Source organism: Anoplopoma fimbria, chromosome 18, assembly GCF_027596085.1.
Source record: "Anoplopoma fimbria isolate UVic2021 breed Golden Eagle Sablefish chromosome 18, Afim_UVic_2022, whole genome shotgun sequence".
Lineage (NCBI taxonomy): Eukaryota > Metazoa > Chordata > Actinopteri > Perciformes > Anoplopomatidae > Anoplopoma > Anoplopoma fimbria.
In genome coordinates this window covers 17,489,539-17,504,750 of record NC_072466.1, presented here as the reverse complement: position 1 = coordinate 17,504,750, position 15,212 = coordinate 17,489,539, and the positions used below count along the sequence as shown (strand labels likewise).

The 15,212-nt window shown below is 40.6% G+C and overlaps 2 protein-coding genes across 3 annotated transcripts; both read right to left on the bottom strand.

The window, feature by feature from the left end:
* gpr63 (G protein-coupled receptor 63) lies at positions 1-7,539 on the bottom strand. Of its 2 annotated transcripts, XM_054618904.1 has the most exons (3): positions 7,007-7,539; positions 6,650-6,848; positions 1-3,625 (listed from the first exon to the last, which is right to left on the bottom strand). In XM_054618904.1, exon 3 carries the CDS (start codon positions 3,508-3,510, stop codon positions 2,293-2,295), a length of 1,218 nt encoding a protein of 405 aa, XP_054474879.1. In that variant the 5' UTR covers positions 3,511-3,625; positions 6,650-6,848; positions 7,007-7,539; the 3' UTR covers positions 1-2,292. The 2 variants fall into 2 exon arrangements, with proteins under 2 accessions (XP_054474879.1, XP_054474880.1); XM_054618905.1 differs by lacking the exon at positions 6,650-6,848.
* Positions 7,540-9,516: 1,977 nt separating this feature from the next.
* Positions 9,517-12,835, bottom strand: ndufaf4 (NADH:ubiquinone oxidoreductase complex assembly factor 4). The gene is made up of 3 exons (XM_054618746.1): positions 12,597-12,835; positions 12,341-12,438; positions 9,517-10,508 (listed from the first exon to the last, which is right to left on the bottom strand). Exons 1-3 carry the CDS (start codon positions 12,739-12,741, stop codon positions 10,203-10,205), a joined length of 549 nt encoding a protein of 182 aa, XP_054474721.1. The 5' UTR covers positions 12,742-12,835; the 3' UTR covers positions 9,517-10,202.
* Between the last annotated feature and the right edge of the window lie 2,377 nt (positions 12,836-15,212).

The following is a 15,212-nucleotide window of genomic DNA, read 5'->3' as shown; positions in this document are numbered from 1 at the left end:
ATGTCTATTTCTTTATTACATTCAAACAGTACAGTACACTGAAATTGCACATTTCCACCAGATATAGCAGCATTCTGACTGGCAAATGGACTAATTAATAGGCACATCCAACACATTTAAATAGAAATACACACGTCCAAATGAGTCGTGGCCACTTTCTGACCATATTCAAATTCCATTTAAGCTATTAATTTACATGCCTCATAAAACAAGTTCTACGCAGCTAAAACACACAACCCCCCCCAAGACTCATGATCCCAGTGGCAAGAAAAGACAAGTCAAGTCAAACCCAGCAGTGCCGGTCTTCTTAGTACAATATTAAAGGAAAGATTCACCCGTTTTATCCTCTCACACAGTATGTGCCATTCAGTGCATTCCAGGAGTTATACAAGTGTTTTCATTTCCTTTTACAGTTTCTTTGAGAAGACTACTTCACTTAAAACGTTTCTTTTATTACCCAGAATGGCATCCAATCATCCTCTGAGAAGAAGTTTGTACTTTGGGTTGAGTAGGTGAAAAAAGAGCCATAGCTATAGCAAAAGCATAGGAGCAACACAGCAAGTTCACCCTAGGTAGTATTTTTCAGCTGGAAATGTCTCTAAACTGTACTTTGGTCAACCGCATATATAGACCCGGCTCAAATTTAAACACCTTTTGTTCCAAAGCATTGAGTCAAATGACAATAATCCAAAACTGGCATAAAAAATGTGGACAATTTTGTATTCTTGACTTTGACCTGATTTCAACAATAATTCGCCAACTTTTGACTTTAGGCAAAGATCTTGTATGGTTGCTTGTGTTTTGACAAAATTAACCCAATAGAATGTTGGTATTGTAATTAAACCGTACTACTGAAGAGGCCGTAGGTGGAGATACGTGTCTCCGTCACCTGTATAAAAGAGATATATGGTTGTTTATCTACAATTGCTAAATCAAAAAGGCAAATGTTCTCGTTGTTTGGTCTGCTTTTTGAGACAAAACAGCCTGCACAGCTGCTCTTCAGTTCGTACTTCTTGATATTTAATGAAACGAATGACAAAGTCTCCAATCACGTTCAAAAGGCGACTGGACTTGCAGTGGTACAAGAAAACCTCCCGTTTTGCATCAGGATTCGAATCTCAAAAACATCAACTTCAATTGTAAAGGAGCTGCTGCCAATTTACCTGTAACTCCTAAATATAAATATATATTTTTAAATGGAGCATGATACTGCGATTGCACCACAAGCCAACACGTTTTTCAAAATGTGAAGCAAATGCCAATGGAACCTGACCACAATGATATGAAAATTGAAAGTTTCACCAGTGATGAAGACTCTTTGGTTAGATGCAAAAAAAAAAAAAAAAAAAGGCCTTTCACACAGTAAGTCCAGTTGCCTTGAGCAAACTGATGTCCCATTACCTACTGAGAATCTTCATATACACCCGGATTGTTGTTGAATTTAGGATGACAACGGTAAGTCAGACCGACATTAGCACTGCATTAAAACACTGCTGGGGTTTCATTGCACAGGGCTCCAGTCAGGAAATGAACGGTCGTCCGGTTGACCCTGATTCAACTCTTGCAAAGTCATCTGGCAATGTACTGCACTGCACTGCACTGGCCAATAAAAGTGCACACTAATAGATTATTCCGTAATGAGAACAGTTCCACTCTAGCATTTACCTCACAGTCGTCAAGATAGGGGAGAAAATGACGGTGTGTAAACATTCAAATGGAGCTGGATATTGAACTCAATGCCTTTTTGCACAGACTATGTTGTGCGTACCGTCTTCAGATTTGTTGTTTTTTTGGCAGAAGCCCCCCCAAGAGTTCATATTTTATCACAGACAGACAGTATCCGATTTATATTAGCATTTTGGCAATTTTATGCTGTATTTTATTTAGGCTTATTTGGCTGTTTGTATTTAACTTTCAACACATTTGGCTTCTTTTGTTTTCTTCTTCTTTTTAAGGGTTTTGTAGAAAATTACGTTAAAAGTCTTCAAGTAAGGTAAAAAAAAAAAAGAAAATCCAATAATATAATAAAAACCACAATGAACAAATGTTTTGGTATCCCGGATGACACAAAGTAGTACTTCCTGGATTGTCGTTCATTTTCTCACTGGTACCCACCAACTCAGCCCCCGAGCATTTATTTTTAATGCAGTGCTGATTTCACTCTGAACACATGCCAATAGAAGTATACCCCCCCCAAACAACAAAACATGTCCAAAATTGCAAGGTACATTATGTAAAGATGTGTTGTTGTTTTTTTAACAGTGCTGAAGGGTTCGAGGGTGGATTTTTCCTTTAGACGGCCGAGCGATGCTCTCCGCACACATACACCGCGCTCGGCTGTATGCGCCTCTTCGTGTTGCCTGGCAGCTGAGGAAGAAACTTGAAGTACTTGGGCATCAGATCGAGGCAGGCGTCGCGGAACTTCTTGATCCGCCAGTAGTAAATGAGAGGGTTGAGGGCTGACTTGAGGTAGCACAACCACAGGACCCATGTGCTGATTTGAAAAAAGCTGTCTTTGTGGTAGAAGCCATCGCTGAAGGTGGCTACCAGACTGTAGGCAGTAAAGGGTGCCCAGCACACTGTAAACACAGAGAAGAGGATGAGGATGGTGGTGAAGGCACGGGTCTTGAAGCTCATGTCTATGTTCATTTGGAAGGGCCTATGGAGGCTCAGCAGGCCCAGTTTGCTGGCCTGGCTCAGACAGATGCTGTCCGGGTGGCTGTGGATACGGATGGCGTTGTGGCGGATGGTGTTCAGGATCCCCATGAACGTGTACAGCATGACCATGAAAGGTAGGAAGAAGAAGGCTAGCATTATTATCAACACATAGGTGTGGTACCCGGGCTCAACGCTGTATCCAAATACACACTGAGGGGCCCTGGGAGGGATCTGTAAGGGAGGGGAACCAACAGCCAGGGGGAAAGAGAAAAGGAAAGCGAGTACCCATGTGACCACGATGAGCAATTTGGCTCTCTGTGGGCTCAGCTTATCTTGCTTCTGGACAATAATAAGAAAACGGTCTATGCTTATTATAAGCAGTATAGCCACGCCCTCCATCACGAAGAACCAAAAGAGCATGGCTGAAACGCGGCAGAAAACGTCTCCGAAAATCCACTGGGTGGTCAGGACGGTCACCAGCGCGAAGGGCATGTTCAGGATGGCCAGCATCATGTCGGCGAACGCCAGGCTCGCCAAGAGGATGTTGATGGCCGAGCGCATGGCAGATCTCTGGTACACCATCAGGCACACCACCATGTTTCCCAGCAGAGCCAAAAGCAGGATGGCGACCATGGCGATGCAGAAGAAGACCTGCAGGGGCGGGCCGACGCCTTGCGGGCTCGCCGGGGCCTCCGCTGTCGCCGTGGCCGGCTCCGGGGACGACAGGGAGCCCATGGAGATGTTCTCCATCGGCGGCCTCTCGGAAAGATTCAGCAGCCCCGTAACCAGGCAGCAGAGACTGGCATTAAGGCCCCCTGCCTCCGGGAGCGGAATAGTAGTGGAGTGAACCATTCTTCCCCAGGGTGAGCAGGCATCGTTGCTGGTGAGCTCACGTTAAACGTGATGCCGTAGGTGCAGATATTCCCAGCCTCACGCAACATGGCAGTGTCTTCATGGCTGCGAGACCCTAAGATGTACACAAAAATGTAGTGAATGCAAAGTAATTATCAGAAAAGGATCATTAAATTTGTGTATGCTGATAATTTGATGTCCTAAAAGGAAATCTTGACCCACAAAATGACCATTTGTTTTTCAATTACTTAACCTTGTGTTACCCTCAAGTCCTGGGGAAATCTTTTTTTCCTCACATGCATACTACTTCCCAAACACATGCGTTAGTGATAAAACAGGATAACTTAGAGTTGGATTATACTGCAAGAGCTGTGTGAAAGTTTGCAAATGGATTGTTTGATATAGTTTCGTTTTCAACGCAAACACCATTCAATTTAGTTCTTCAAGACTTTTTATTGTTTTTTAAGACAAAATAGTTCAACATGTTGTGAGACACATATTCAGTGAGTGAGAAATGAAAAGATGAATATCAAAATCGTATATCTGTGCATTAGGTAGAGCTTTGAAACTAATTTGTTTAATCTGTACACGAGGCTAAAAGGTATGAACCACAATTTATCTTTTTAGAGTGCACAGCTTCTTAGAGTCTTGTCATCACAGTGGGGTTGCCAGGTTTGTACCATCGAGACTCTACAGAGATCGAAACCTGTGCTAACTGACTGCATCTGGAAAACCACACTGTAGCCAGAGACGCTACAAACAAGTGCTGGGCGGATGAATACACTGCTGTTTATCAAGAAATGGTTACTTTACGTAACTACCTCTGAAAGTATAAATTGTTGTTTTAACATATCTGTTAGAGCATGAATTAAACAAAAAAAGATACATATAAATTAGTGATCTTAAGGAAGTGTTTGTGTGCATACTTTGATGATACTATGAGAGTGCTATTAATCCTCCCACGTCATCTCTGAAAAAACAGTGTATTTCATAAGAATGCACATGGAAAGCATTTGCCTAAAGATAAATGTAACATCTCCCTCCCTGTTTGCCTGAAATGTGATAAGAAACCCTTTTAAACGCGCTTTTCTTAACAGCTGCCAGTAACCAACAGCCAATGGTCAACCGGGGACAAGTCAAATACTGCAATAAAAAACCCTTATCACTTGTATAAACATTGGACACTGTTATTTCAGACCGCCTGGCATCATTTACAATGGCTACGCAGCAAACGCCAAATAATAAATGTGCTGTGTAGAAATCAATCCACTCGTCTAAATGATTAATTTGCACATAAATGACTTATTTTTCATTAATTTGTAGCCCTGTGTGGGTGTAAAAAAAAAAATCAATTAAAAAAAATCAAGCAAATGCAATTATAGGCAATTATTATGAGAACAGTGTATCTCATGTCATTAATGTAGCCATGTTAAAACACAGGTTGGGATGCTGCTTTGATACCTCGATATGTCATTCAATAAATAGTGTTATCTCATGTCACCAAGACAGTCAGGACACAAAAGGCTGTAGTAAGGAGATAAACAGGCTGGCAGCAGCCAAGCTTGGAAGACTTTGCGTTATTCATATCATACGATGATGACAAGGGTATTATCCGCTCCGATCATCACTGCCTCACCACAATGAAGACCTGGTGAATGAGGCCAACTGGTTTAATCTTGGCCTACTTCCTGCTCCATTCACCTCGCATCCAAACACAGCACGTTTTCTAAAGGACACGGGCCTCGTGGATCACAAGACTGAACACACTGTGAAGCAGTCTACCTCGTCAGTGAAGGTAACACCACATCTCTTTCTCTTTCCTTTAAAGGGGGGGGGGGGTGACCTAAAATGTTAAAATAGCCACTTCAGGCTCCAACCAATCAAGTAAACATGCAGTATAAACGGGTGTTCGAGTACTTGGCGTTCAAAAACACTGGGAATTGTTCAAATACTGAACATGGCAACGTAATTATGCAACGGGGACTTGCAGGAAGAATATGCTGAGAGCTTTTCAGCCACGTCTTGTTACCTTTAATCGCGAGGGAGTACAATTAGGAGACAAAATGAGTGCTGGAAACCTGCGTCGTTAATGCATGGTAGTGAGATTTGGCAGTTTACGGCAATAACAACCTGTCAGACAATGTATCTAGTTTATTCCAGGTGGCATTGTTAAACACTGATCATGTGTCTGCCAGAGAAATCCCTGTCCATCTCACTTGATGACATGTGATTTATGAATATTTACCAATCTAAGAGTTAGTGGAGATGAATAGCTACAGCGAATTATATCATTTAGTGAAAGTGGAGAGAATTGCATTTGTAAAATTGAATAAAATGAAGATTAAATCTGCCATTAAACATTTTCAAGCATGGATTGAGACAGGTCTGACACAATGAAACGCCATAAGAAATAGAATTTTCTAAACAACCGAATACCTCGTTGTGAACCTAGGAATGCCCCTTTTTAATTACAATTCGAAGGACTGCTTAAAAATATAATATTTAAAATTATAATAATAATTGATTTTTGTTTGTCAAGTTTATCAACTATTTAAAGCAACAAAATATTTGAATAATTAACCTTTTCAAAAAATCTGTATCACTTGATTTCTCTACTTGATCCTAACTTTTGAGATACTGAAATAACTGTAACATTTTCAAAACAAACCATTTCAATGACGTAAATCCAGTCTCATTCAAACTTCCAAATGTAATATCCAGTAGTGATTAAATTCCACGATTAGGTATCCAGTTGCTAAGAAGACCCTGTGAGTGCAATAAATGTCTTTGATTGAATAATAGTCGTTTAATTATCCATGTAGGACAATGTTTTGTTTTCATTTGTGTTGGCACCAAGCCTAGTTTTTGTCCACTATTTGTATGAAGTTGAGCAAGTGTTGTTATACATAAGCATATATAAATCAGGGCTCTGTTCTGACTGTAACAAATTCTAATAGCAAGTTGCAAGTGGCCATTTGTCAGACAGCTGACGTGATGTTGGTGTCCCTGGAGGAGACATTCAGACTGAATTATATGAGCAAGGCAAATCAAACAGCTGATTGGTAAATCTGTGAGAGGAGTCTGAAAATTGACTCAAATGTTTGGGAAAAAAAAAAATCAATGCCAAATAGAATTACACCTCATTCAGAGCAGGCTTCCACTTCATGGACCTCCAATAAAGAGGAATCCAGGCCAAACCCCGAGCAGCTCTCTGCTCTACGTCTGCTTTGACTCAGTTATTCGAGCAGCTTTGGATGTTCCGTCGTTATGCCAGCAGAAAGGGTTGAGACGACAAACAGTGATTCATGGAGACTCCATGGAGAGTTAAGGCTGCATCTCTGTGGACCAGACGAGAGCAGTGGGTGTTCGCAACGGAGAGACAACACTTACGTCTCCATTTCGACATTTTGTCAACAATATAAGACCAATGATATTCGCATTGTGGTGGTGTTGTTGTTGTTGTTGTTGTTATTGTTGTTGTTGTGTTCGATATTACCTGCTTCATTCTCCCATGTCGACGCTCAGCAGCGGCTGAAGTGCTCCGGCTCAGCCCTCCAAACGGTGCATCTCTCCGGCCCAAGATGTTGTCTCCTCCTCGGTGGAGCCGAGACAGAAAGCGGGTTCTCCTACCGAACAAGTGAGCCGGTGATGCTTTCCCAAACGTCGGGGGCCCTGTGGCTGTGTTATTTTAATCACCCAGCGCGCCCGCCGGCGGTGCCACTACAGAGACACACAACTGGAGTCGTAGATAAAAAGTAAAATCCGCATTTGGTTGGTCTCGCTTTGTTTCCGGTGTAGCACGAGCGACACCGCACTGGTTATCCACGTTTTTGTTGTTTTTGTTGTACGGAGTGGGTGAATAGTACGCTTCTTGTTTGTCCCTTTCCCTTCATACAGATGTGAGATGTGAGCGGCCCCTCCTCCAGCAGCGAATGTATCAGGCTGTGTACTGTATGTATGCAGTCCAGGCTATCACCATACTGTTACAAACCACGCTCACTTTCGACTGGCGCTGCGTGCGGCAAGGAATCGAGCGTACACAGACCGAGCTTCCGGTCTGGACTTTCAAAATAAAGAGTAGAGTAGAACCCAATCAAAGGAGGACTGTTCTTTCAGAAACACAAATGTAAAATGTCTGCCCCACCTTAAAGGGACATTTCTTTTAAAGATGATAGACACCCGTTTACAAGGGGAAAACACCAGATAGCAGCTATTAAATAATGTTATATTAAATAATAAGAGGATTAAATAATATTCTGGGCAATTTTACTTAAAATTAGGGCTGTTAATGACTTAGCGTTAAGTATGCATTTCCATATTACAGTTAGGCACATGTAAGGACTTTGCCAGCTGATTTTTTAAAATATATATATATATACACAGTACCAGTCAAAAGTTTGGACACACCTTCTCATTCAATGGTTTTTCTTTATTTTTATTATTTTTATTTTCATTGTAGATTAATATTGAAGACATCCAAACTATGAAGGAACACATATGGAATTATGTGGTAAACAAACAAATGCTCAACAAACCAGAATATGTTTTATATTTTAGATTCTTCAAAGTAGTTGGATGAGAAGGTGTATCCAAACTTTTGACTGGTACTGTATATATATTTCTTTAAAAAATACTGCTTTTAGAAAAACATCAACCAACCAATGTGTATGATTCTCCACAAGATGAAATGCCTGGCAGTGTAAAAAAGATGTGGTACAACATGAAGGGATATTAGGGAATGAATAATACCCATGACCTCAACATTTCTAAAAATCATGGCTGAACATACTAGGCAACTTAAGTCGGCTACTTAAGTAAAAGTACACAAATCCCTCGTAGAGTAACCGTTGCTTCTAGTCAGCGTGAAAGGGTCAGTGTAACAAGAATGTATTATACACCAGACTATTGATCAAAGTGCAGACTAGAATGCATTTTTCATATATTTTAGAGTGAAAGTATAATACGATTTAGTTTTCAACGCACTAAAAAAAAAACAGTGTACAATGCACATCAAAACAGGATTAAATTACAGTTACTTGCAGCTATTATTTTCAAACATTATGTTCTGGAGACACACAAATACAACCGTGTTTTGTTTAATATCTAAATCCTAGCTTCAGCTTAATTTTGTATTAACTACTATGTTTCCACTCACACATTTTTCTGGACGAGCTAATCTTGCTATAAATGAACTGCCTTATTTTGAAGGAAAGCAGCAGAGCGTCGGTCATCGGTCGCGCTCTCTTCAGTCAGCTTGACGCAGCTTTGTATTCAGCGGTAACTGACACCTACAGAAGCCAGTTGCACGGGCAGAAGCGGACCGTTTTGCTACTCGTCCAATAGAAACGACAAATAATCCAAATAGTCGTGGCTCGGCTCGGGGAAGAACCTTTTTTGGGCACGCGCGGGTGTGCGTGGTGGGTGGCAAAGATGACAAATGGAGCCTGTTGTGGCAACAGTCAGCTCAGCCTTATCAGAATGTAATGTACTGTCTGTCTGTGGACTATGAGCTTTATTTCAATACGAGTTAAGCACAGCATTGATGGTTACTGGTTACCGTGCAGAAGAGGGACTTGGGGGACTCCATGAGTAGAGAGTGAAACGTGTTGCTTATTCACAGAAACCATTACAACAATTAACATAAGGGATGCGACACCTGAAATAACATAAATAACAAATTCATATTTTATTTTCAAAAAAAAGTGTGCGTTTTGTTGCAAGTTCCAAGTTCATTCTCTCCACAGGTACGCTTTATGCTGTTCAGACACATTACTTTCTTTACTTATTATATTTTACTTATGTTAAATGCCCATATAATATGACAGAGTATATTTTGGCTGGACAAATTTGCCTGTTACAAAGTCTGCGGTCTTCTACACCATGAAACATTTCTGGAAGTATGCGTTTCTTTCTGAGGGAGCTGTGAGGAGTGGCACACTACAGAGCCTATGTTGGAGTTAGGACTAAATGACTAATGTAATTGTCTTCTTAGCTTAGCTTAGCTGTGAGGAGTGGCACACTACAGAGCCGGAGTTAGGACGTTGTTAGCTTAGCTTAGCATAACGACTGGAAGCAGGGGGAAACAGCTAGCCTGTTGATGGGTTTTTTTTTTGTTTGTTTTTTTAAACATGCCATCTTATTTGTTTACTCTGTACAAAAACACAAATGTCAAAATGATAATTTGCAGTTTTGGAGAAAGTTACGGGCTGCAACTATTCTTTTTCTTCTATTTTTATGCTAAGCTAGGCTAACCCCATCCTGGCTCCAGTGTCGTATACACAGACATGATATTTCCTTTTCATCTCGCTCATCTCCCAAAATGTTGAACTATTCCTTCAAATCAGGTTTTTTCCTCAACCTTTTTTTGGACCTCTGGCCATTTCAAAATGTGTGATCTTGAGTATAAATACTTTTGTATTTTACCATAGAGGAATTATCGAAGGGACTATATAGACGCATTATTAATTCGATTTTTCTTTGTTTGTTTGCTAAAGATGAATAACTCAACCGTATACATACAGTATCCTATGATTCCACTTACATAAAAGGAAACCCCACATTGGGTACAAACATTAGGTTTGAAAAACTCAATCAGTTACAGTCAGGTTGCTCTCCCAATGCAATGTATCGATGCACATAAATAAGTCAGGTCATATTTTGTCGATTTCCTGCCATTCACCAACAATCCAGTCCTACGAAGCCTTTATCTGCTTGGCATTTGCAGTCTTTGGGGGTATGATCTGAACCTGGAAGGGGATGAAGAACTCTAGAAGAGCTTTGGTGTCCTTCATGTCCAGAGAATATTCCTGAGCGATCTTTGCCGGCGTCCACATCTGAGGCTGACGCTGGTGGCTGCTCAGAGCCTTCAGAGCCTCAACGATGGTCAGTTTGCCTTTAGGGACATCTGTGAGCTCCACCATGCTGTAAAGTTCCGCCGGTAAACTGTACTTCAGCTGCCGCCGCTCCGCTTCTACACCCACCGTCACTTCCTTTGTTTCCTGTGAGCAGATTAAGCGGAAAGAAATTAGTCTAGAATTCTGAAAAACCCTGACTGTTTTGTGTTGGTTTTTCTAGCAACACCATCAGGTCAGGTTTAAATACAGGGTGTGCCCAGATTTAAGTAAAACCTTAAAAAGGGTGCAATGCATTTAAACATAAAAAAAAAAAGAACAAATATTATCAACTGCATTTGAAGAGGTTAGAGTGTTGCCATAATGTCAAAGACATCAACATATTGTGTCGCACAGATAACTACTGAAATGAGCATGCTAACCAGCTAGCCTCTGCCTGCCCCGTCTTGTAATACCACGTGTACCTCTAGAGGCGATAGTGAGACGCTGTAACTTCAAGTCTGCCCTCAGTCCAACATCAGAGGAACAATTAGAGCTGCCGTAGCCGCCAACTGAATCTCCATATGCTTATACGATGAGATTAAAAGATAGAAATTTTTAGAGTTTCAGCAGTATGGTGGAATTTTGCGTGTTCTTGCCCTGCATTTGGTTAGCATTTGTTTTGGGTTGTTTTTATAACCTATGACTGTAAATTTAGATTGTCTGGCTGGACCTAGTAGAAGAGGTGACATGCTGACCCCTATTTCTCTGGAGCATGTAGCCGGACACTTACACATTGCACCTTTAAAAACTTGCAATATTCAACATTCAGAGCATTATTCTAACTTTCAAAACCTATTTGCTATGTAAAAAGATAAAGTGATGTCTACCTGAGCAGCAAATGAAGTCGCTGTGTGCTTTGTTATCTAATCTTCTCATCGCTCTGTGGACTAAGCCGTGCCGCTCGCTTTTAGGGCATGTTTGTGCCGTTGCTCTGCACTCGCTCATACAGCGGTTACAGCTGATAACGTGCCCCGAGCCAAAGCTTTGTTATAAAAAGCTCAGCACCAACCATCCGCTTCCCCCTCTGGTAAACACTGTGATCTCCCTCAGCCTGTTTGACGTGGTTTCAATTGTTAGCACCGTTGACTACGAGTTACCGGCTTAGGTGACACCATATTTTGAGTATTTGCCAACACGCTAGGCTAGCTCTCTAAATTTTATGAGTCCATAATATGTCAAATTAGTGTGATTTTGAACTCGTTGTAGAGCTTTGCCCTCAAGTGGCCAAAACTGTTAATGCAGCTCTCAGCTTTAGACCGTTACATATTGCCGGATGTGGAGGTCCCTGATGTTTTTGTTGCAAATGACCAAGAGCACAAAACAAAAACACTTCATATTTTATTAATATTTTTAGTTCCTGGGCCACATATAGACACTTTCTATCACTATAAAATGTATACCATTACCTGGTAGCATTTAATATGCAAGTTAACCTGGAACACCCTCTCAATAGTGTGGCCTCGTTGTTCAGGTGACACAGGTGCCTTTTTCACTTCACTTCACTTCACTTAATAACAACACAGAAATAACAGCTGTATGCTGAGTAACAGCAGTGACTGGGCTTCAAACAAGTGAAGCACAAGCACAGACTCAGGGAGCTCCTGCTTCACCCTGGTGCTGAGCAAAGGGACTGGAAACAATGCTCTTTATAAGCCACCATTGACCGATCCAAAGGAATTGCATTTGAATCAAAAAGGCCTAGAATGACAGCTTATGCCATTCACATACACTGGGACCATTCACATACACTGGGACCATTCACATACACTGGGACAATTTTGGACATTTTTATCATGACAACTGAGAAATGGTCCATAGCCTTACTATATAAAAGAGCCTTATGTAACTTGACTGGGTTGAATCAAATCAGTTGGCTAAGGCACTGTGCACCATTAAAGACATTCACAGATATGACACTAACAGAGTCCCGGTCTGACCTCTGGCGCTGCTGGATCTTTGGACTCCACATACACGGACTTCAGGAGGGTCAGCAGAGGGTCGTTCTTCTGGTTCACTGACTCCGCTGCCTCCACAGCTGAAACAAAACACACATCATGGTCGTCAACAGGGGAAGCTTTTCCCCAGAGCCTTCATTCCAAAGCCTAATTGTAATGTTACGACTGAGGCTGGGGATGTAGCGTTTAAACCCGGAGGAGACGGTTACACAAGTTAGGGAAGGTTTGAAACACTCACCTTCAGGACTGCCGGCGGAGGGCGGGAGGCTGACCTCGTGTCGGGGAGCCGCTCTCGGCTTCTCCTTGGAGATTTCTCGGTGTACGCGGTTCTCCAGGTTGAAATTTCGGAACATACGCGCGACCCGTGCCCCCATGTTTGACATATTACCAAATGACACCGCTTACCAATAAAGTTGATTCAAACTGTCGACAGTGAGCGAGAAGGTGCATTTCCCCATTAGAAAGGCGAACACATAAATGAGCAGCGACACCTGTTGGTTGGAAGAGTGTATTGTTTCTAAATTTCTTATTATTTGTACTATTTTTTTTAATGGTGCTTTTTGTACATTTTTATCTATGATGTAAAATAATACAGACAGGTGAAGAAAAAAAGAACAGAGGAAATGTTAAGAATGATATCAAAATTATTCTCAGTAAATCAAAACTCAAAAATAAGATACTCATGAATTCCAGTTATGAGAAGCAAGTTACATATGAGAAAGACATTGTTTTGAAATAGTAGGCCTTGGTCAAAACCTAAACTTATTAATCAAATTGAAATTATGAAACAGCAAGAGGAAATCTTACTTTCTACTAAATTGGATTTATAATTTCATATTTATAAATCTCATAATTTGTAATATTTAAAAAGTATGTTATTGGGAATTATAATCAAAAGTCCTTGATCAATGTAACACTATGCTTTTTCTTTTGCGTGTGAAGTACCCATTCCTTTACTCTCCTGGTAAAAACAAGATGAGCAGTTACCAGCAGATGGCAGCATTTCACATTCTAACACGTTCAAAATGGCCTCGTTGTTAAAAAAAACCCCGGTTGTCCTTGTTCTGAGGTTCATGGTTAATCAGGGGCGATTTGAAATTCAAACCGAAGCTCTGCCTCTTTGTCACAATGAGGATTCATTTATTTGTGAGACAAAGCAAATAAATTGGTTATCACTTCCATCCACCAAGTGCTTTGACCCAGCCAGGCAGCGCAGATCACTTTTTATATGAGGGAGGCCATATGGAGCACATCTGGAAGTGGTTATCTGCTCAATCCTAACAAAACAACCCACAGCCTTTTTTCTTTTTTGTGAGAAGAGGAATGGATAGGAATTCTTTTGACTCACTCACTCACTAACTGATGTACGACTCCTCAGTTAGCAGCCGATGAAAGTCAGAGTCAACAAAAGGCCAGAGGTTCTCAGCCCATAATGCTTACACCACATGATACACCAGAGCTGTTCACACAGCAGGACTCCCTCACTAAATAAAGCAAAACCAAAGGTACACACACTATTTTTTAATTCTAATAAAAATAGAAAGAAAAAAAAGTACTATGGAAATTCATTTATTCCATTGATTATAAAATACAGTATTGATCCCTGACGTGTGCATGGTTGTTTGCATGTTTTTAATTACTGTATCATTTCAATCCACCGTTATTCACTGCGTTGAGCCGGTGGATTTGACAACACTTAAAAAAAGACGGCTCCGACGCACGTTGATGCCTGTGTAGACTGTCGACTTGTAGAGTTAAAACAGATGTGTATCAGCATCAACATTAAATAAATAAAACCTTCCACTGTTCAGAAATCCACCACAGCTTAGACAGATTTAGTGAATTACTCTGTTCGTCTGAAAACAGGTTCTGTTAAATATAATGCAGCACTGATTCTGTCAGTTCAAGTGCTTACAAAAAACCTGGTTAACATGTTTATGGATGATAAAACAATACTTTAGAGCAACTTATGGCTATTGAATGACTGATGAGCTGTGCTTGATGACCACATTACCTTATAGTATACCTTTCAAAATTATACATTAGTGGCCAAGACACCTCAACATGCCTCAACTTAAAAGGAAAAGCTGGGGCAAATTTACTGCGACCCACCTGTGGCTCTTGGGAATCGCTGCACTAGAGCACCAAATGAGTATCAATACACAGTTGAAAATTGTCCTAAACAAATGCACTATTTCCTCCTGTTTGAGGAGAACGTTTACTGAAAACAGCAGTGACCAGCTGTTCAGAAAATAACTGAGCATTTAAAAAAAATATGAAACTGTATTTGCAAATTGTTTCTAAAGATGTACATCTTCAGAACGAATGAATGAGAGGTCTAGACACAGGGTTGGGAAATTAGAAAGTAATAAGTGACGGACTAACACATTGATGGTTTGGGTAATTTCAATGGATTTGTTGACAAGAGGAAAAGTATAGAATAACCTTTAGAAAAACACAAGCAAAGTAGGAAAACATCCCCACTCTCACAACAAATACATCTCATTTAAACAATGTTAAGTAAAGCACAAGAAAGCTGTTCACCGATGTAAATCTATAAAGAAATGCTCTGGAAATAAAGAATAGTAAGCCGCACGTTGTTCACAATAATGAAACTACGTTACGACACAAAATAACTTTCCGGAGGGCCACTAATATTGTGCTCATGTCATATCAGAGTTATTGCAAATGAATGTTTGAAAATGTCATCCAAGTCATTATCACAACTGGTACACTTGGTGCTTCATAACACAGAAGTCCATCGTTTAGTGTAATTAAACCCAAATTAAATAAAAATTGTGTTATATTTTAAATGCACTGTATTCTTTAACCATCAGATGACAAACTCATCATC